At 35.3% G+C, this 13,761-nt stretch overlaps 1 protein-coding gene across 1 annotated transcript in view; it reads left to right on the top strand.

Moving 5' to 3' along the window:
• The window catches only part of EYS (eyes shut homolog), a 718,119-nt gene that overhangs the window by 449,671 nt on the left and 254,687 nt on the right, over positions 1-13,761 (top strand). The window contains exons 32-33 of the mRNA XM_065730862.1: positions 7,783-7,973; positions 9,701-9,792. Coding sequence (XP_065586934.1) covers positions 7,783-7,973; positions 9,701-9,792 — 283 coding nt within the window. The remainder of the gene's footprint in view (positions 1-7,782; positions 7,974-9,700; positions 9,793-13,761) is intronic.

Below are 13,761 nucleotides of genomic sequence, written 5' to 3'. Positions count from 1 at the left end.
TTATTTCAAGATACATGGTGTAGTTAATAATTGCTCCAGCATTGTCACTTATATCCATTATTTAGCTCTGCTAAACGATTCCGAAAGAAAGTTTAATTCAAAGTGCTGAGACTGGGCACCAATAAATGGCCATCGGTTTGGCTTTCAGAATACAGTCATCCATGAAAACTGAATTAGAAGTCACCAGAAACCGAGAGCTTAATTTTAAAACTTAAAACTGAGTATTTTTCATGAATATCATCTTAAAAGTATTCCAAATTTGCCAATTTTCTGATTTCATCAATAAAGGCACAGGAGATAGAGGTCTCCAAATTGTTATAGTTGTGAGGAGGAGAAAAGTACGTCTGATTTCCATTTATTTTGTAATAGACTTATCTAAGTTACACTTCTGAAAGTGTTAGTGTATTTGAGAGATGTATTATGTAGGAAAATCTTTTTTGTATAGATTTTTTTTTCCTGACTGTATTTTATAACTCTTGAACAGAATGGGAGTGAGAACTGAAAATAAAAGCAAATTCAGGCAATTATTCCTTTATGGAGTTAGCAGGAAGGGTAAGTGCTGTTCTCACTACAAACAGCCAGTAAAGGTATGGGTTTTCATGTAAATCACAGTCTGGCTTTTCAACCTGAAGGAGTTATTCAACAGATGGATCAGCAACTGATGTGTGCCTATGAAAAGAGAAATTATACAGTAATTGCAGGAAAAAGGAAGGAACTTCATGGCTTTTAGGGTCTGAATTTCCATATGTTTAAGGCAGCTGACTTATTGTGTATATCTATGCATGCTTAGGCTTCAAGGACAGATGCTATAAGAGACAGGAGCTCTAAAACAGCCATGTTTTGCTTTCAGAAGAATTTTGCAGTCTACTCATATCTGCTAGTTCTCTGTAAGCATGACAAAAGAGCAGTAAGGAGGGTTTTTTCATAACTGTTGTTTTTCTTTGCTTGAAAGCTGCTTATAGGCTGCACTGGCAACAGTTCTGGATGTTAACCACATTTTATTGTTGTCTAGCACGCCACATTAGAGAGCATTTCAACTTTGAGAGAAAAACATAACTATAATTCTCTGCTAGTCATGCAGCACAGGTTTCTCTGACAGGGTAAAACACAGGCTCACTGTATCTGAGAGTACATTATATGGAACTGAAGGTAAGGCATGGCACAGTGAAGTAGCATTGCATCTAGAAATAGAAATACTGGTTGAAAATCATTGCTCTGTTCTGTCTTGAAGGTATTCCAGCTGAAAAGACTAAAGACAACATAGGGAAGGTATGAGACTTATTTTCAAATACAATAAACTTCTGAAATACTGTATGCAAATATAAAGTTACTGTATTTAAGGGAATATAGAATAAATGGATTTTGGTGTGGATGTCCTCTACTGGACTCACTGGAATGATTGATCTCACCTTAGAATGCAAAACAGAATGATTAATGTGACTCATTAAGTGTAAAACCTCAAAGAAATACAACTTTTTGAGATTAAAACATAGAAATGTGAAGAAAATGGAAGCTGAGGTACATTCAACAAATGAAGAGTAAAGAAAAAACACTGCAACTTACATAGGCCACATGAGATAGGAGGCTTTAAAAGAGGTAGGAAGTATGCATCATCCCCCTCATTTTTTCCATGCACCATATTTCACTCTGTCTATAAGAGTGAGAGGGGAAATTGTTTGATATACCCGGAGTGAGACTGAGACTCAAGGCAGGTCAAATGTCATCTGACCCGGTTATTATCAATAATAGTGATGGGGATTGGAAAGGCCAGTGATTATTATGAATTAGGGTGGTAGGGAAGGGAAGGCGGGTGATAGGAAACATAGGAAAAAAAGCAAGAATTATGTCAAGCAGGGATACCACCAAGGATCCAGACCTGTCTGTACTGCTCTGATGGTCCAAGGTCACTGTAGGAGAAAGGGCACAGGGGGCGACGGTGGCAGAATGGCTGGCCTTAGGCAGCAGGCAGGTGAACAGTAGGCAACTGACGGTGTGTCCAGGAGAATCAGGCAGCAGACAGCATCACAATCCCAGCTCCTTCAGCCTGTCTTTGTAGGGGAGATGCTCTAGCCCTGTGATCATCTTCATGGCCCTCCTCTGGACCCTCTCCAACAGCTCCACATTTTCGCTGTACTGGAGGCCTCGGCCTTTCCCTTCTCAGTATAAAATGTGATGTAGGTGCAGCAGAACTGTCAGTTGAATGAAGCAGGTGCAAATAGTTGTTTAATGATTGAAATTATTTAGAATTATTAAGTGAAAAACTCAAATACACTGTAGTTTTAATAAAATATTTAACTATTATTGAGAATAGTCAGTCATTTGAAAACCTTCCCCAGAGCGTAGAATCACAGAACGACTAATAAAATCATAGACTACTTTGGGTTCAGAAGTACCTTTAAAGATCATCTAGTTCCAGCCCCCTTACCACAGGCATAGACACCATGTCATATAATAATATGTATTATATAATATTAGAATTATTTTATTGAAGACATACATTTCAATTAGGAAAGGAAGTCCCACTAAGCAGCCTTAGCTCTAAGAGACGTTTGTTATAAATACCTCCCCCTTCCTTTTTTTAATGTTCAACTTCCAGATAGATTAATACTGGTAAAATCTACCTTTTGTTTATTTTCCATTGTCCTCAGAAAGTGATGAAATAAACTTAGGCACAGTTTCATTGCAGAGTATTATGACTGAGTTTTCCTTGTGCCATTCTAATTAGATGACTGAAGACATCTTTATAAATTAAGAATAAAAAAATTACTTTCAAGGTCACTGCAAAATTACCAGTGCTAATATCTCGAGGAATACATTCACTGAAATATTTGTTGAACTTAAACATTTTGCTGGTGTTTTTGTAAATTAGAAGAATGCTGTGGATAACTACTTTTTATATTGAAATAGATATGAGCGCTAACTAAATATAATAATGTTTTACCTGACTTGGCATCTGCACTTCTTTGAACTGCTCTTTTCTTCATGTAAGTGTCAGTGGTTGAGGTGCTTGTCTGTCCTGTACCAGTGTTGTTTTGTTGAATTAAATTCACTTTACGACGTTGTCAATCTTTCTGTTATCAATAGTTTCACGATCTGCAAAACAGTTTATATCCTGCAAATCAGTTTATTTTGCCACAGTTTACAGGATATTGATTCTTGCTAGACCCAGGAAATTCTACCTTATGTATAACGACAGTTGCTTACAGTGCTGTACTGACGCACTTGCAGTGCTTTGGCAGGAAGAATGACTTCAAGGCATTTGTCCTTCTTATCATACCAAGCAATGAGGTTCAGTCATGATTTGGCCCTGGTAAGCCCATGCTGGTTCTTCCCAGTTGCCATCTTGTCTTTCACAAGTTAGGATATAACAGAGCTCTTCAAAGCTACTTTGCCAGGGACTGTGGTATGGCTGACTCCTTTTTCTAGACACCAGGGGGTTCTGCTGTCTGCCACGACCTCTCAGAGATGGAAGAGAGCCATCTTGTGATGACATCATCCACTTCCTTCCACACCTATGGATAGATGTCAGCTCATTACACAGAGTTGGATGTGTCCAAGTGGTTTGACTCTGCAAACCAAGATAGAAGGGATCTGGAAGGTGGGAGAACCAGTAACTAATAAGGCAAACTGTGTATATCAGCTTGTGTTGGTTTTCACCAGGTCACGCCGGCCAATGGACACACACAGTATTCATTTTGCCACCAGTGTATCAAACAGAAGCCTTTCTTGTTATCCTTCACACATTTTGGTAGTTTTAACTCCAGCTTCGCTCTTTCTGTCTCCCTGTATTTATCTCATATTCCTTCCAAGCAGCCTACCTCTGCTTCCACCTCTGCGCATTTCCTTTCCTGAGCTCTGAGAATGCTGTCCTTTAAGATTAGTCAGTTCTCCTGAGCCACTTTGCACTCAAGAGCATTTTCTAATGGGGTTCTGCCAAACAGACCCCTAGTGAGTTTAAAACCTGTTCCTCAGAGACCAGGGTTGCTGTTTATCTGGCTTCATTTAAGATCTTAAATTCCACGGTCTCCTAGTCATTGCAGCTAAGGCTGCCCTTGACCTTTACATTATCCAACAGTCTTCCCTTGATGGTGTGTTGCACAGCATCTCACACAACATCTCTCCTAGCTGGTTAACCAGTCACCTGCATCAAGAGATTGTCTGGAAATCTCCTGTATTTCATCCAGCCAATTACCTTTCCAGCAGATACTGAGTTGGTTAAAAGCACTTACAAATGCCAGGGACTGTGAGTCAGCTGCCTAAAGGCTTCATCTGCTGAAAGCTAACAGGCTATCGCAGAGGTGTTGCTCTTTACACAGGCACTGGCTATGGGGCAGCTGTTGGAATGTGGCTTTGGGGCTATGTGATTCTATATCTAGTCCAGTGAAGCAGTTGTTGCTAATGTTTTCATTTCACCTTTTCCAAAAATTTTTGTCACTTATCATTCCCTAATTTTCAGTGAAAATAGCTTTTTTATGGCAATGGTTATATGCTGTTCTGAAAAGATCTTTTATTCTTTACCAAAAATAGATAAAATTTCCAAATAGAGAATTGTTTATATTTTTCATGAGTCCTTCTGACAGGTAATTATGCCTTCTCTTCGCTTGCTGGAAGATATTCCTAATTAAAAGAACAGTAAATGATGTAGAAGATGTGTCTATAAAAAGGGAAGAAGCAATGGCTTTACCAGGTGTTCAACATGAAACATTACAAAACAGCAGTAGAAAGAAAAACATTTATTGGAATCCTGATAACTGAATTTAACTGAATCCTTATAAGCAGTAGAGGATGCATTAGGAAGAGAAATATCCAGAGACAGAAGCTCCATAACCCATGAGGACAGGCTAATGAGCATATTAAAATTTTTGATCATCTTTTACCGCCTTAAAAAAAAGAAAAAGATTTACACTTGTCTAGCTCAGGTTTTAAATTTGAAGCCCTTGGTTCTGAAGCTTAGTCAGCCAAAGCTCAGTGGAACTGAGGAAATCCAGTAGATACTGGCAAGAATTAATGAAGGTTGCCAGTCGACTGGGCTGCAGAAGTGCCTGTGTAGATGCTTACTGCATGGTTAGGTCTCAAACCTTTTAACATTCTGAAATTAATATGAATTCAAGGGGAGAACTGTATGTACGCAGGGGAACAAGCTACGGCTGAAAGGATTTTGTAGGCCAAAGGGCTTTCCTGTTTCTTAGGAAAGCGAGTGTTAGATATTCAGAGTGAAAGAAATAAATTGAAACAGTATTTTATTATATTTTTTTCCTTCTTTGAAAGGATTGAGTTGATGAGCCCTCCTCTGCTTTAGGACAAATACCATTCTACGAAGACAACTCTGGAGGTCAAATGAATAAGCTGCATTTATAAGTGTGGTAGAAGGATTATAAGCTTATGTTCTATGAAAGGAAATTATGCATTGTTAAAAACAATGTAAGACTCCTTATAGGTAAAACCTCAGGCGCAGATTTTGTTTATAGCTGTTATATGAAGGTATGGAGCCGGTTGTGATTCAAGTAGCACATTTGATTGGTTTCAGAAAGAAACTGGAGTCTGCAAAACACATTTCAGGCTTTCTGTCGTTAACTCTTTCTGTTTTTATGGCCACAAAGCCCTGTTTCAACAATTTAACTACTAAACTGTTTCCTTTAAAAGGCTTCCTTTGTTGCAGGATAAAATGTATTTCCAGTAGAAAGCCAACTGTCACTAAGTTCATTGAATAATGGAATGCATTACTTTGCAAGGCAACGTTGTTTGTGATCTTAGGGAGATAAACAGATGTGAACATTGAGGAGAATAAAGTATAATTTTTTTTATTACTGTGTGCTTACTGTAATTATCACAGAAAGCTAAAGGTAGACACCACTTGCACACTATACAGATTTTACTTTCTAGGTGATCAGATGCCTTGTGTCAGCACAGCATCAGAGGAAATACATCACTTTGACCTGCTTGCACAAATTTCCTTAATAATATGCTGAATAATGTACAAAAACAAACAAAAAACAAAAAAAAACAACAAGGAACAGAGAAGGTAAAGGAATGGGACTGCAAAAAAGACGTTCTTCATGCAACTTTCCTGTCCTATCCTTCATCCAGCTAGTCTCCTAAGTGGAGTCAAGCAAATTAGATATCAAAATCTCAGGAATATATGGATAGCTGAGTGGTGTTGTCACCAACCTATGTCAGTGTCATAGATGGAGCAAAACCACGCACAGAGGCAGTTTAGAGCAAACGGAATGAGGGAATGATTTAGAAATTGAGAAGGCAAGCAAAATAGGGGTGGGGATTGGAGGTAATTCTTCAAAGCAGTCTACTCTTTTTTTTTAGAAAAATAATCCTATCTGTAAAATAGAGGAAATTATCTGATCAATTTTGTATTTCTTTTTGAGTTTCCTGAAGTTTACAGATAAAGGCTAGTTTTTCAAAACAGAAATTTAAAGATTACATACATGTAAAATTATAAGCACATCCTTTTTACATCACTGATCTTCAAATGGTATTGCTTGAATGGTTTTTTTTACTTCTTTTACAGGGTTGTAGTGTACATGTTTCAGTGGTTTATTGCTATTTCTTTTTCAGTTCTTCTTGGTGTTTTTTAAGAGCTTTGTTAAGGATATGACTACAGTGACTTGGAATACAAATTTATAAATAGCTTTCTGAAAATACACAAAAATCAGCATAACTTTAAAGCAGTATACAGGACAGCAATATTGGCAGTGCGTAATTTGTTCCAGTATCATTGATATTCACAATTTAAACTTGTAAGAATATAATTGCTGTCAGAATCATTGTTAAAAATAAATAAGTAAATGAAATTTAGCCTATTTTAGAAAACATAAATGGGATTTGTGGTTTTCAGATATCTCACAGTCACTGTTAACAATTCAGTGAATTATTAGACAAGCAAAATAGCAAAATTCACTTACTGAGTGCTGTATTGTACCTAGATTCATACTATTTTACTGACTTCTTTTAGCAGGATGGGTAAGTTGTTCATATTTCTTTAAATTTATTTGTAGCATAAAGTTGGTTGAACAAGTAATTGTAATCTGTGTGATTCTTCAAGTGAGGCTTATTCTTGCTTGTGAAAAATTCAGGATGTTATAGTTGTATTGAAATGAGACAACTGAACACATTCTTAATTTCTTAAGAGCAGATAGACATACTGATTGAGGAGTCAGAGTAAATATCAGGAAGTACAAAGCAAAGTGCATGGATGTGTACATTTCTGCATGAATGTGTGTGCATGTTGAATACGGTTCTTGTAGAAACACGTGATGTGACATTGAAAGGGAGGGAGGATGAAAGGAAGAAAAAAAAATAAGACATTATGAAAGAAAGAGAAAAATGGAAGGAGGAGGGAAAAGAAACAGGAAGACAGAAAACATCATTTGGTTTCTGTAAATTCTCAAACTCCCTGATTCTTTCACCAAAAACTGAATTCCTAACTGTGAAGACTACTCTTGACATAGGCAAGAGCCAGAGTTTTCCTTGAAAAGGTGTTTCTTTGCTGCTAGATATGTTCCAAGTGCTATCAGCTTCAGAGCCTTTCCTTTCAGGTATTGATTCTAATTGGCAGGTTATTATAAATCTTTCTGTCCGGTTTTATAAATCATCAGCATTAGTCTTTGAAAGAATAAAAGTAATATCATTTTTCAGATTCTTATCTATTGATTTGATAGATGTAAAAGAGTATCCTTTACCTTTGTTACTATTGGCAGAATAAGAATGCAGTGGATAAAGAGGAAAAAATGTACCCTTTTATTATATCCCTCAAAATTCCCTTTACAGATTTCAGTTATGCTCGATATTACGGTGATTCTTACCTGGAATTTCAAGGCTTGCATTTAAACATGCAAAATTTTATCCACTTGGATTTTAAGACCTATAAACCTGATGGACTCCTCCTGTATGTTGAAAAGAGCCCGGAAACAATAGGAAAGTTCTTAATTCAGCTTTTCATCAGACATGGCATCTTACAGGTAAGGCATCAAAATATTCTGCTAAAGGTGAAGGAAGTAAAATTTGGGATCTGTAATAATTTTATTTATTCATTATTTATTTATTTATTTATTTTTGCTATAGAAAGTCATTTGTGCTATAGAGATTCTTGAGATTGTTTAGTATTTTTAAGTCAATTTTTTCATATAATCACGTCTCATGGGATGTGAGTATATGTCTCATAAGAGGTGATTCTTGATTAGAAGTTGTAGTAATTACAAGGGGAAATTTTCTTATAAAATGTAATATTTTAAGACAAAAAATAGTAATTAGATTTTTCTAGGTATTCCTTCTTACATACAAAGACTAAACCTATTTAACCTTCTCATTTGTTCATTAAAATGGTTGTACGGAAAAAAAAGCTGTGGAACTGAATGAATTTTGGCATTAAAAAAATAATAAATTACTGTGTAAGGGAAGAGAGCAAATCTTTCTTACTACATGGGTATAAGTAATCTTTTACTTGATTTATTGTGCTAATTGATAGCTCCAAAGAATTTAAAAAAAGAAAAAAAAAACTATTTGCTTGACTTGAAAAAAATAAATAGAAGTACATTTGTACATACATGTTAAGGAGTGGGGTGTATGTTCCAGTATAACATTAACTTCAACAAGTCATTTTTTCTGAGGAAGATAAAATTTTGTATTTGTGAAGTGGTGTAAGAAAATTTATGATATTAAAAAAATGGTGTCTTTTCTCATAACTGATCTTCCTTTTTACTATTAAATATTTCTGAAAGCCATTATATTCTTTTGCAAACATAGAGAAATGAGTGTTCTTCAAGCATCGTGAAACATGTATTTTTATCTTATTGATCTTCCTGTTTTAAAGAACATGATTATTCTAAAAAGGTATATAAACTGCAGGTAAAAGGGAAAATAATAAAAAATAGCCTTTACTTTAGTTTATTATATTGTTATTTATTGTGTTTTATTATATAATGACTATTTTATTCTGGAATAAACAATGCTACTTTGGACAGAATATTATCCAAGGTTTAGAAAATGTAGATGAATTTAAGTCCATCTTACTTGTTCATAGTAAAGTAATGATGCAGAAAAATATTTTTCTAACATATCATAAGCATCATAAAATATGAAAGTGCTTTAATTGACAAAAATCTATTCAGAGTTCCCAGTGTGCCATGTTAAAACTAATTGAATTCACTTAATCATTCACAAAACTGTTCAATTAAACGTAGATTTAAAGCCCAATGAACAATTGTTTCTAAGCTCACAATCAAGCTACAATTACAAGTAGATAAACCATGAAATCAAGTGCTTGTTCACATTAGTATAGGAAATTAAATGGTGCTCCTAAATGCTCAAGCTTACATGCTACATTACGTGTTTGGAAGTATAAGGAGGCCATAAAATGGTAAGTAAAATTTACCCATGGTCAGTGTTAATTTTGGCTGAGTTGCAGATGGTCAACTTCTTTGCAAATCAAGCCCATAATAATACATTCTCATTGTACAATACACAAAGATGAAAGCATTTTCTTGCAGGCTAGCAAACATTTTTCTGTACTTGTTTATTTCTGATATGATAGACTTCCTAATCCATATCCTTAAAAAAGCATTTTCTTGATATGTGTGACATCCTTCAGGTTTTCATGAAGCCATTTATTATTTTTAATAAATAATTTTAATATTTAATTAAATATAAATATTTAAATAGAAATTTAAATATTTTTCTCACTCTGTAGTACCAGTTTTCATGTGGTAAAGCAGAAGAAGTCAAAAACATAGCAACTACTGCTAGAGTGGATGACGGACAGTGGCATAAAGTGCAGATTAGGTAAGTGTTGAATGTCACTTTTGTCTTTGGTTATAATTGCGTCAGAGATTGTTTAAGTTGGACAGGAAGTAAATTCCAGTGCTGTTGTATCTCATTAGTTAAGCATGAATGTGTGCAGTGAAATCATTTTATGGCAGTGTACAATGCAACACATCCTGGGAGATGATATTTTAAATAATTGGGTGCTACTAATCACACCAGTGATGTGCTAATAGGAAATAAATTTATTTTCATTGCTATTGTATATCATAACTAAAATTAATGTTCAAGCAGAAAAGCTACTGCACAGTAAGTCCAAGACACTCATGAAGTCCAGGAAAAATCTAAATTTTCAATAATTAAAATGTAACTAACTGATGTAGTAATACTTGAAACTCAGGGCTGAATTAACTACCACAGTGCAAATGCACCTATTTTGTGATATTTTTCCCCAACTCCACTGAGAAGAAAAGAACTTGAATTCTCAAACTACACTGCATGTCAATGGCTGTGTGTAAAAACATCCCCACACCTATTTCCAGTGTGCCTAAGCAGGTATTTCATTTGTGGAGAATGATGAATGTTAAGGATAGTTCAGGTAAGATGAGGCAGACTGATTTTTGCTGTTGAAAGAGAAGGAATGCACAACATTAATAGTATTTGGGATATGTAGTGAGTAGTTATTGGCAATCAGTCTAGCCCCTCTAATGGACTAGAAATAGATTTTGAAGGGTTTTTAGAAATCAAAATCTTAATGGTACAAACATCAGAAGGATTTGATTAGAAGTTGCATTATCTGGATTTCATGAAGTGCATCTTCACATGTGCTGGAGTTAAGCAAAAGTATATTCTGTACTGGAAAGTACCCATTGCTTTATATGTTTTCTGTTAACAAAAATAATTTGTTGATGATTAGATCTGATATAATCATTCTTGAAATATTCACTATTTTGTTTCATGAAATTTAACATTTAGTTTAATCAACTGTGGTATAATAAGGCAGAATAAAAATTAAAGTAACTTTGGTGAAACATTGCAGTAGCTTATTCAATCGTTGTCTAGTGCTTTGCAAACATGATTTAATCATCACAGAACTGACTTTCAGTGAGTTAAGTAAGTTAAGTTTGAAATAACAGTTTCTGGGAAGTTGGCAAAGCCAGAATGGTTTTGTAGGAGGTGCTGAATACTGTACCACAGTGTATATGCACAGGGTAGGATATTCTTTGTTCTGCAGATGTTAAGAATTAAGAAGAAAAATCATAGGTAATAATAGTAATAACAATAAAAGTATGACAATGATTTTGTTTACATAAACTTTTCATTCTTATCGTTTAAGTATTCCTAATTGTTTGGAGCACCTTTAATGTGGTGCTGTAATAGATTTTTGACAAATTCACTAAATGCAGCCATTTGTAAACAATGTGGTTCCTCTATAGTGCCAAATTTAATGAAAACAATGAAAATAAAAGTATTATTGTGTAATACAAGTTGAAGGGTGGGTAAAATTAGTGACAATGTCTTCCTTTTTTGCTTACAGGAGAGTATTTTACTACCTCCTTTATCCCACAGAAATCATTGCTGGTCTGAACAAAAGTAATGTTAGACCTTTTAATGTTTGCACATAAACATGCATATTACTGTCAGGCAGTGCTCTCAATGCAGTTCTCATAGTTCACCAGAACATTCGTACTGAAAGTAAAATAGCAGTGTTGCTGAAATAAATATTTCATGATGATGGAGTATTGTGGCTACTCATCTGTAACAACTGAAAAAAAATTGGATGCAATAAGAAAACGGGATTTTCATCACAGATCTTGGATAGCTTGATAATTTCAGATAGGATATCACCCCAAATTAGTTTGTAATGTTGGCTGCAAAATCGAGTGTCTTGCCAGGATTTGCATCAGAGCAGTGCCCCAAAGCCCTGTGTTATATGTGAGATAGTGTGGTTGTTTAGTAACTTTTATTTTTAATGAAAATCACTGTGCCTATTCTACATCTATGTCTGTTTGTCTGGGTTTTGTTTCCTTAAGTGAATTGAAAATGCAACAGTGAAAGTCCTGATATGGACAGTATCTGAAAGAGGTTAGATTTTTGTGGGCCTCATAGAGAGAAGAAAATATTAAAAAGACTCAAGCACTGGAAATTTTACACATTTGTTCTAGTTGTGAATATGAAGTTAACTTACTAGCAGTACAGAATGTTCTACCACAATCCTTTTTCCAGCCATTATAGAACCACCTTTGTTAACTCTTTAATATTTATCTTCTTTTTATCTGATATTTGGCATCAATAAAAACTGATAAAGTGTCATGAATAGCAGAAACAGGAGATGCTGCAGCAGCAATATCAGACTTGGTCTATGATGCTCTACTGGATCAACGATCACTTCTGCACTGATAATAATTACATCATAACATTCTTGGTTAAATTAAATATACTTTTTATCTCAGATCACAGTTGGCAATCACTTCAACAAAACTAGCACCTTATAAATTGATTATGCAGTAGATGTCATCATTAAAACTTCTTTCTTTAAAACGAGTCCATCAGGTTTGTATTTCTTTTTTTAATTGACCCTGACCATAAAGATTAGAAAATCAGTCTAGATGCTGCATCAGCCTCCATTTTTCTCATGAAGTTTGCAATTTGAAATTTTCACTAATTATCTGTAGGGCTTTTGGGGATTGATTGTCTTGGTTTTGAGATGAAGATGTTTTCTGATTTTTCTAGCCAGAAAAAGATCTTTCTAATCATGCCATAATGCAACATATGCTCTCTCTGGAGTTTGTGCTTTACTTATTTGTTGATAGCTTTTGTGAAGGCCTGGATTAACCCATATGGTGCAAAATATGTTGTATTTGTTACCCTTCAGAATATGCTACAAAGCCCAGATTTTCCCTAGGGCTTCTGAGCTGGTAAAATATGCAGATAATAAATAAAATTCTTAGAAAAAATCTGTAGAAAGCGATAGAAATCTCTTTCATAGTACATTGATCTGTGGATACTTCCCTGAATATATATATATTTTCATTTTTATAGTAAATTCCTACTTTTATCTCAAAGGTGCTTATCCTTGACCTTGATTCTAACATAACAGCATACAGGAGAAAGGATCATCCAAATGCTGTTTCATGTGCTATGTAAATGCAGTATAATCTATTTAATGGAAACATGCTTAATTGACCAGTTCTTCAATTGACACTTGTAAGCTACAATTTATTAACAGCAATGGCTGCTGCTTAATTAGAAGTGTGCTCATACTGTAAGGCAGACATTCTTACATACTGTGTTCTGTTTTGGGCCCTCACTGCAAGACAGACATTGAGGCCCTGGGGTGTGTTCAGAGAAGGGCAACAAAGCTGGTGAGGAGTCTACAGCACAAGTCTTAGGAGGAGCAGCTGAGAGAGCTGGGATTGTTGAGTCTGAAGGAGGTTTAGGGGAGACCTTATTGCTTTCTATAACTACCTGAAGGGAGGTTGCTGTGAAATGGGGGTCAGCCTCTTCTCTCATGAAACTAGTGGTAGGACGAGAGGGAATGGCCTCAATTTACGCCAGAGGAGATTGAGGCTGAATGTTAGGAAATACTACATTTAGGAAAGAGTGGTCAGATGCTGGAATAGACTGCCCAGGAAGGTGGTGGAGTCACCAAACCTAGAGTTGTTTAAGGAATGTTTAGACATTGTGTTAAGGGACATGATTTAGTGAGAACTATAGGTGATAGGTGAATGGTTGGACTGGATGATCTTGTAGATCTTTTCCAAACTTGGTGATTCTCTGATTCTGTGATGCTTGTTATATAATAGTTTCACACTTTTCATTTTCTGGGCCTCTCACATAGAAGTTATCAGTGGACTTGCATTAGCTGCAAGACACTTATTGAAGCACAGGGCTAAGCTTGATTTGTATTTATTACCAACACAAGATTTATTACCAAAAAAAGATTTAAGAACTTGTTGGATCTCTAAACTGGCTGCTGAGAGGGTGCTA

Source organism: Cyrtonyx montezumae, unplaced genomic scaffold, assembly GCF_038088225.1.
Source record: "Cyrtonyx montezumae isolate F1298 unplaced genomic scaffold, pur_monq_1.0 scaffold_13, whole genome shotgun sequence".
Classification (NCBI taxonomy): domain Eukaryota; kingdom Metazoa; phylum Chordata; class Aves; order Galliformes; family Odontophoridae; genus Cyrtonyx; species Cyrtonyx montezumae.
The sequence above is the reverse complement of the archived record's forward strand: the minus strand, read 5'-3'. Positions and strand labels throughout refer to the sequence as shown.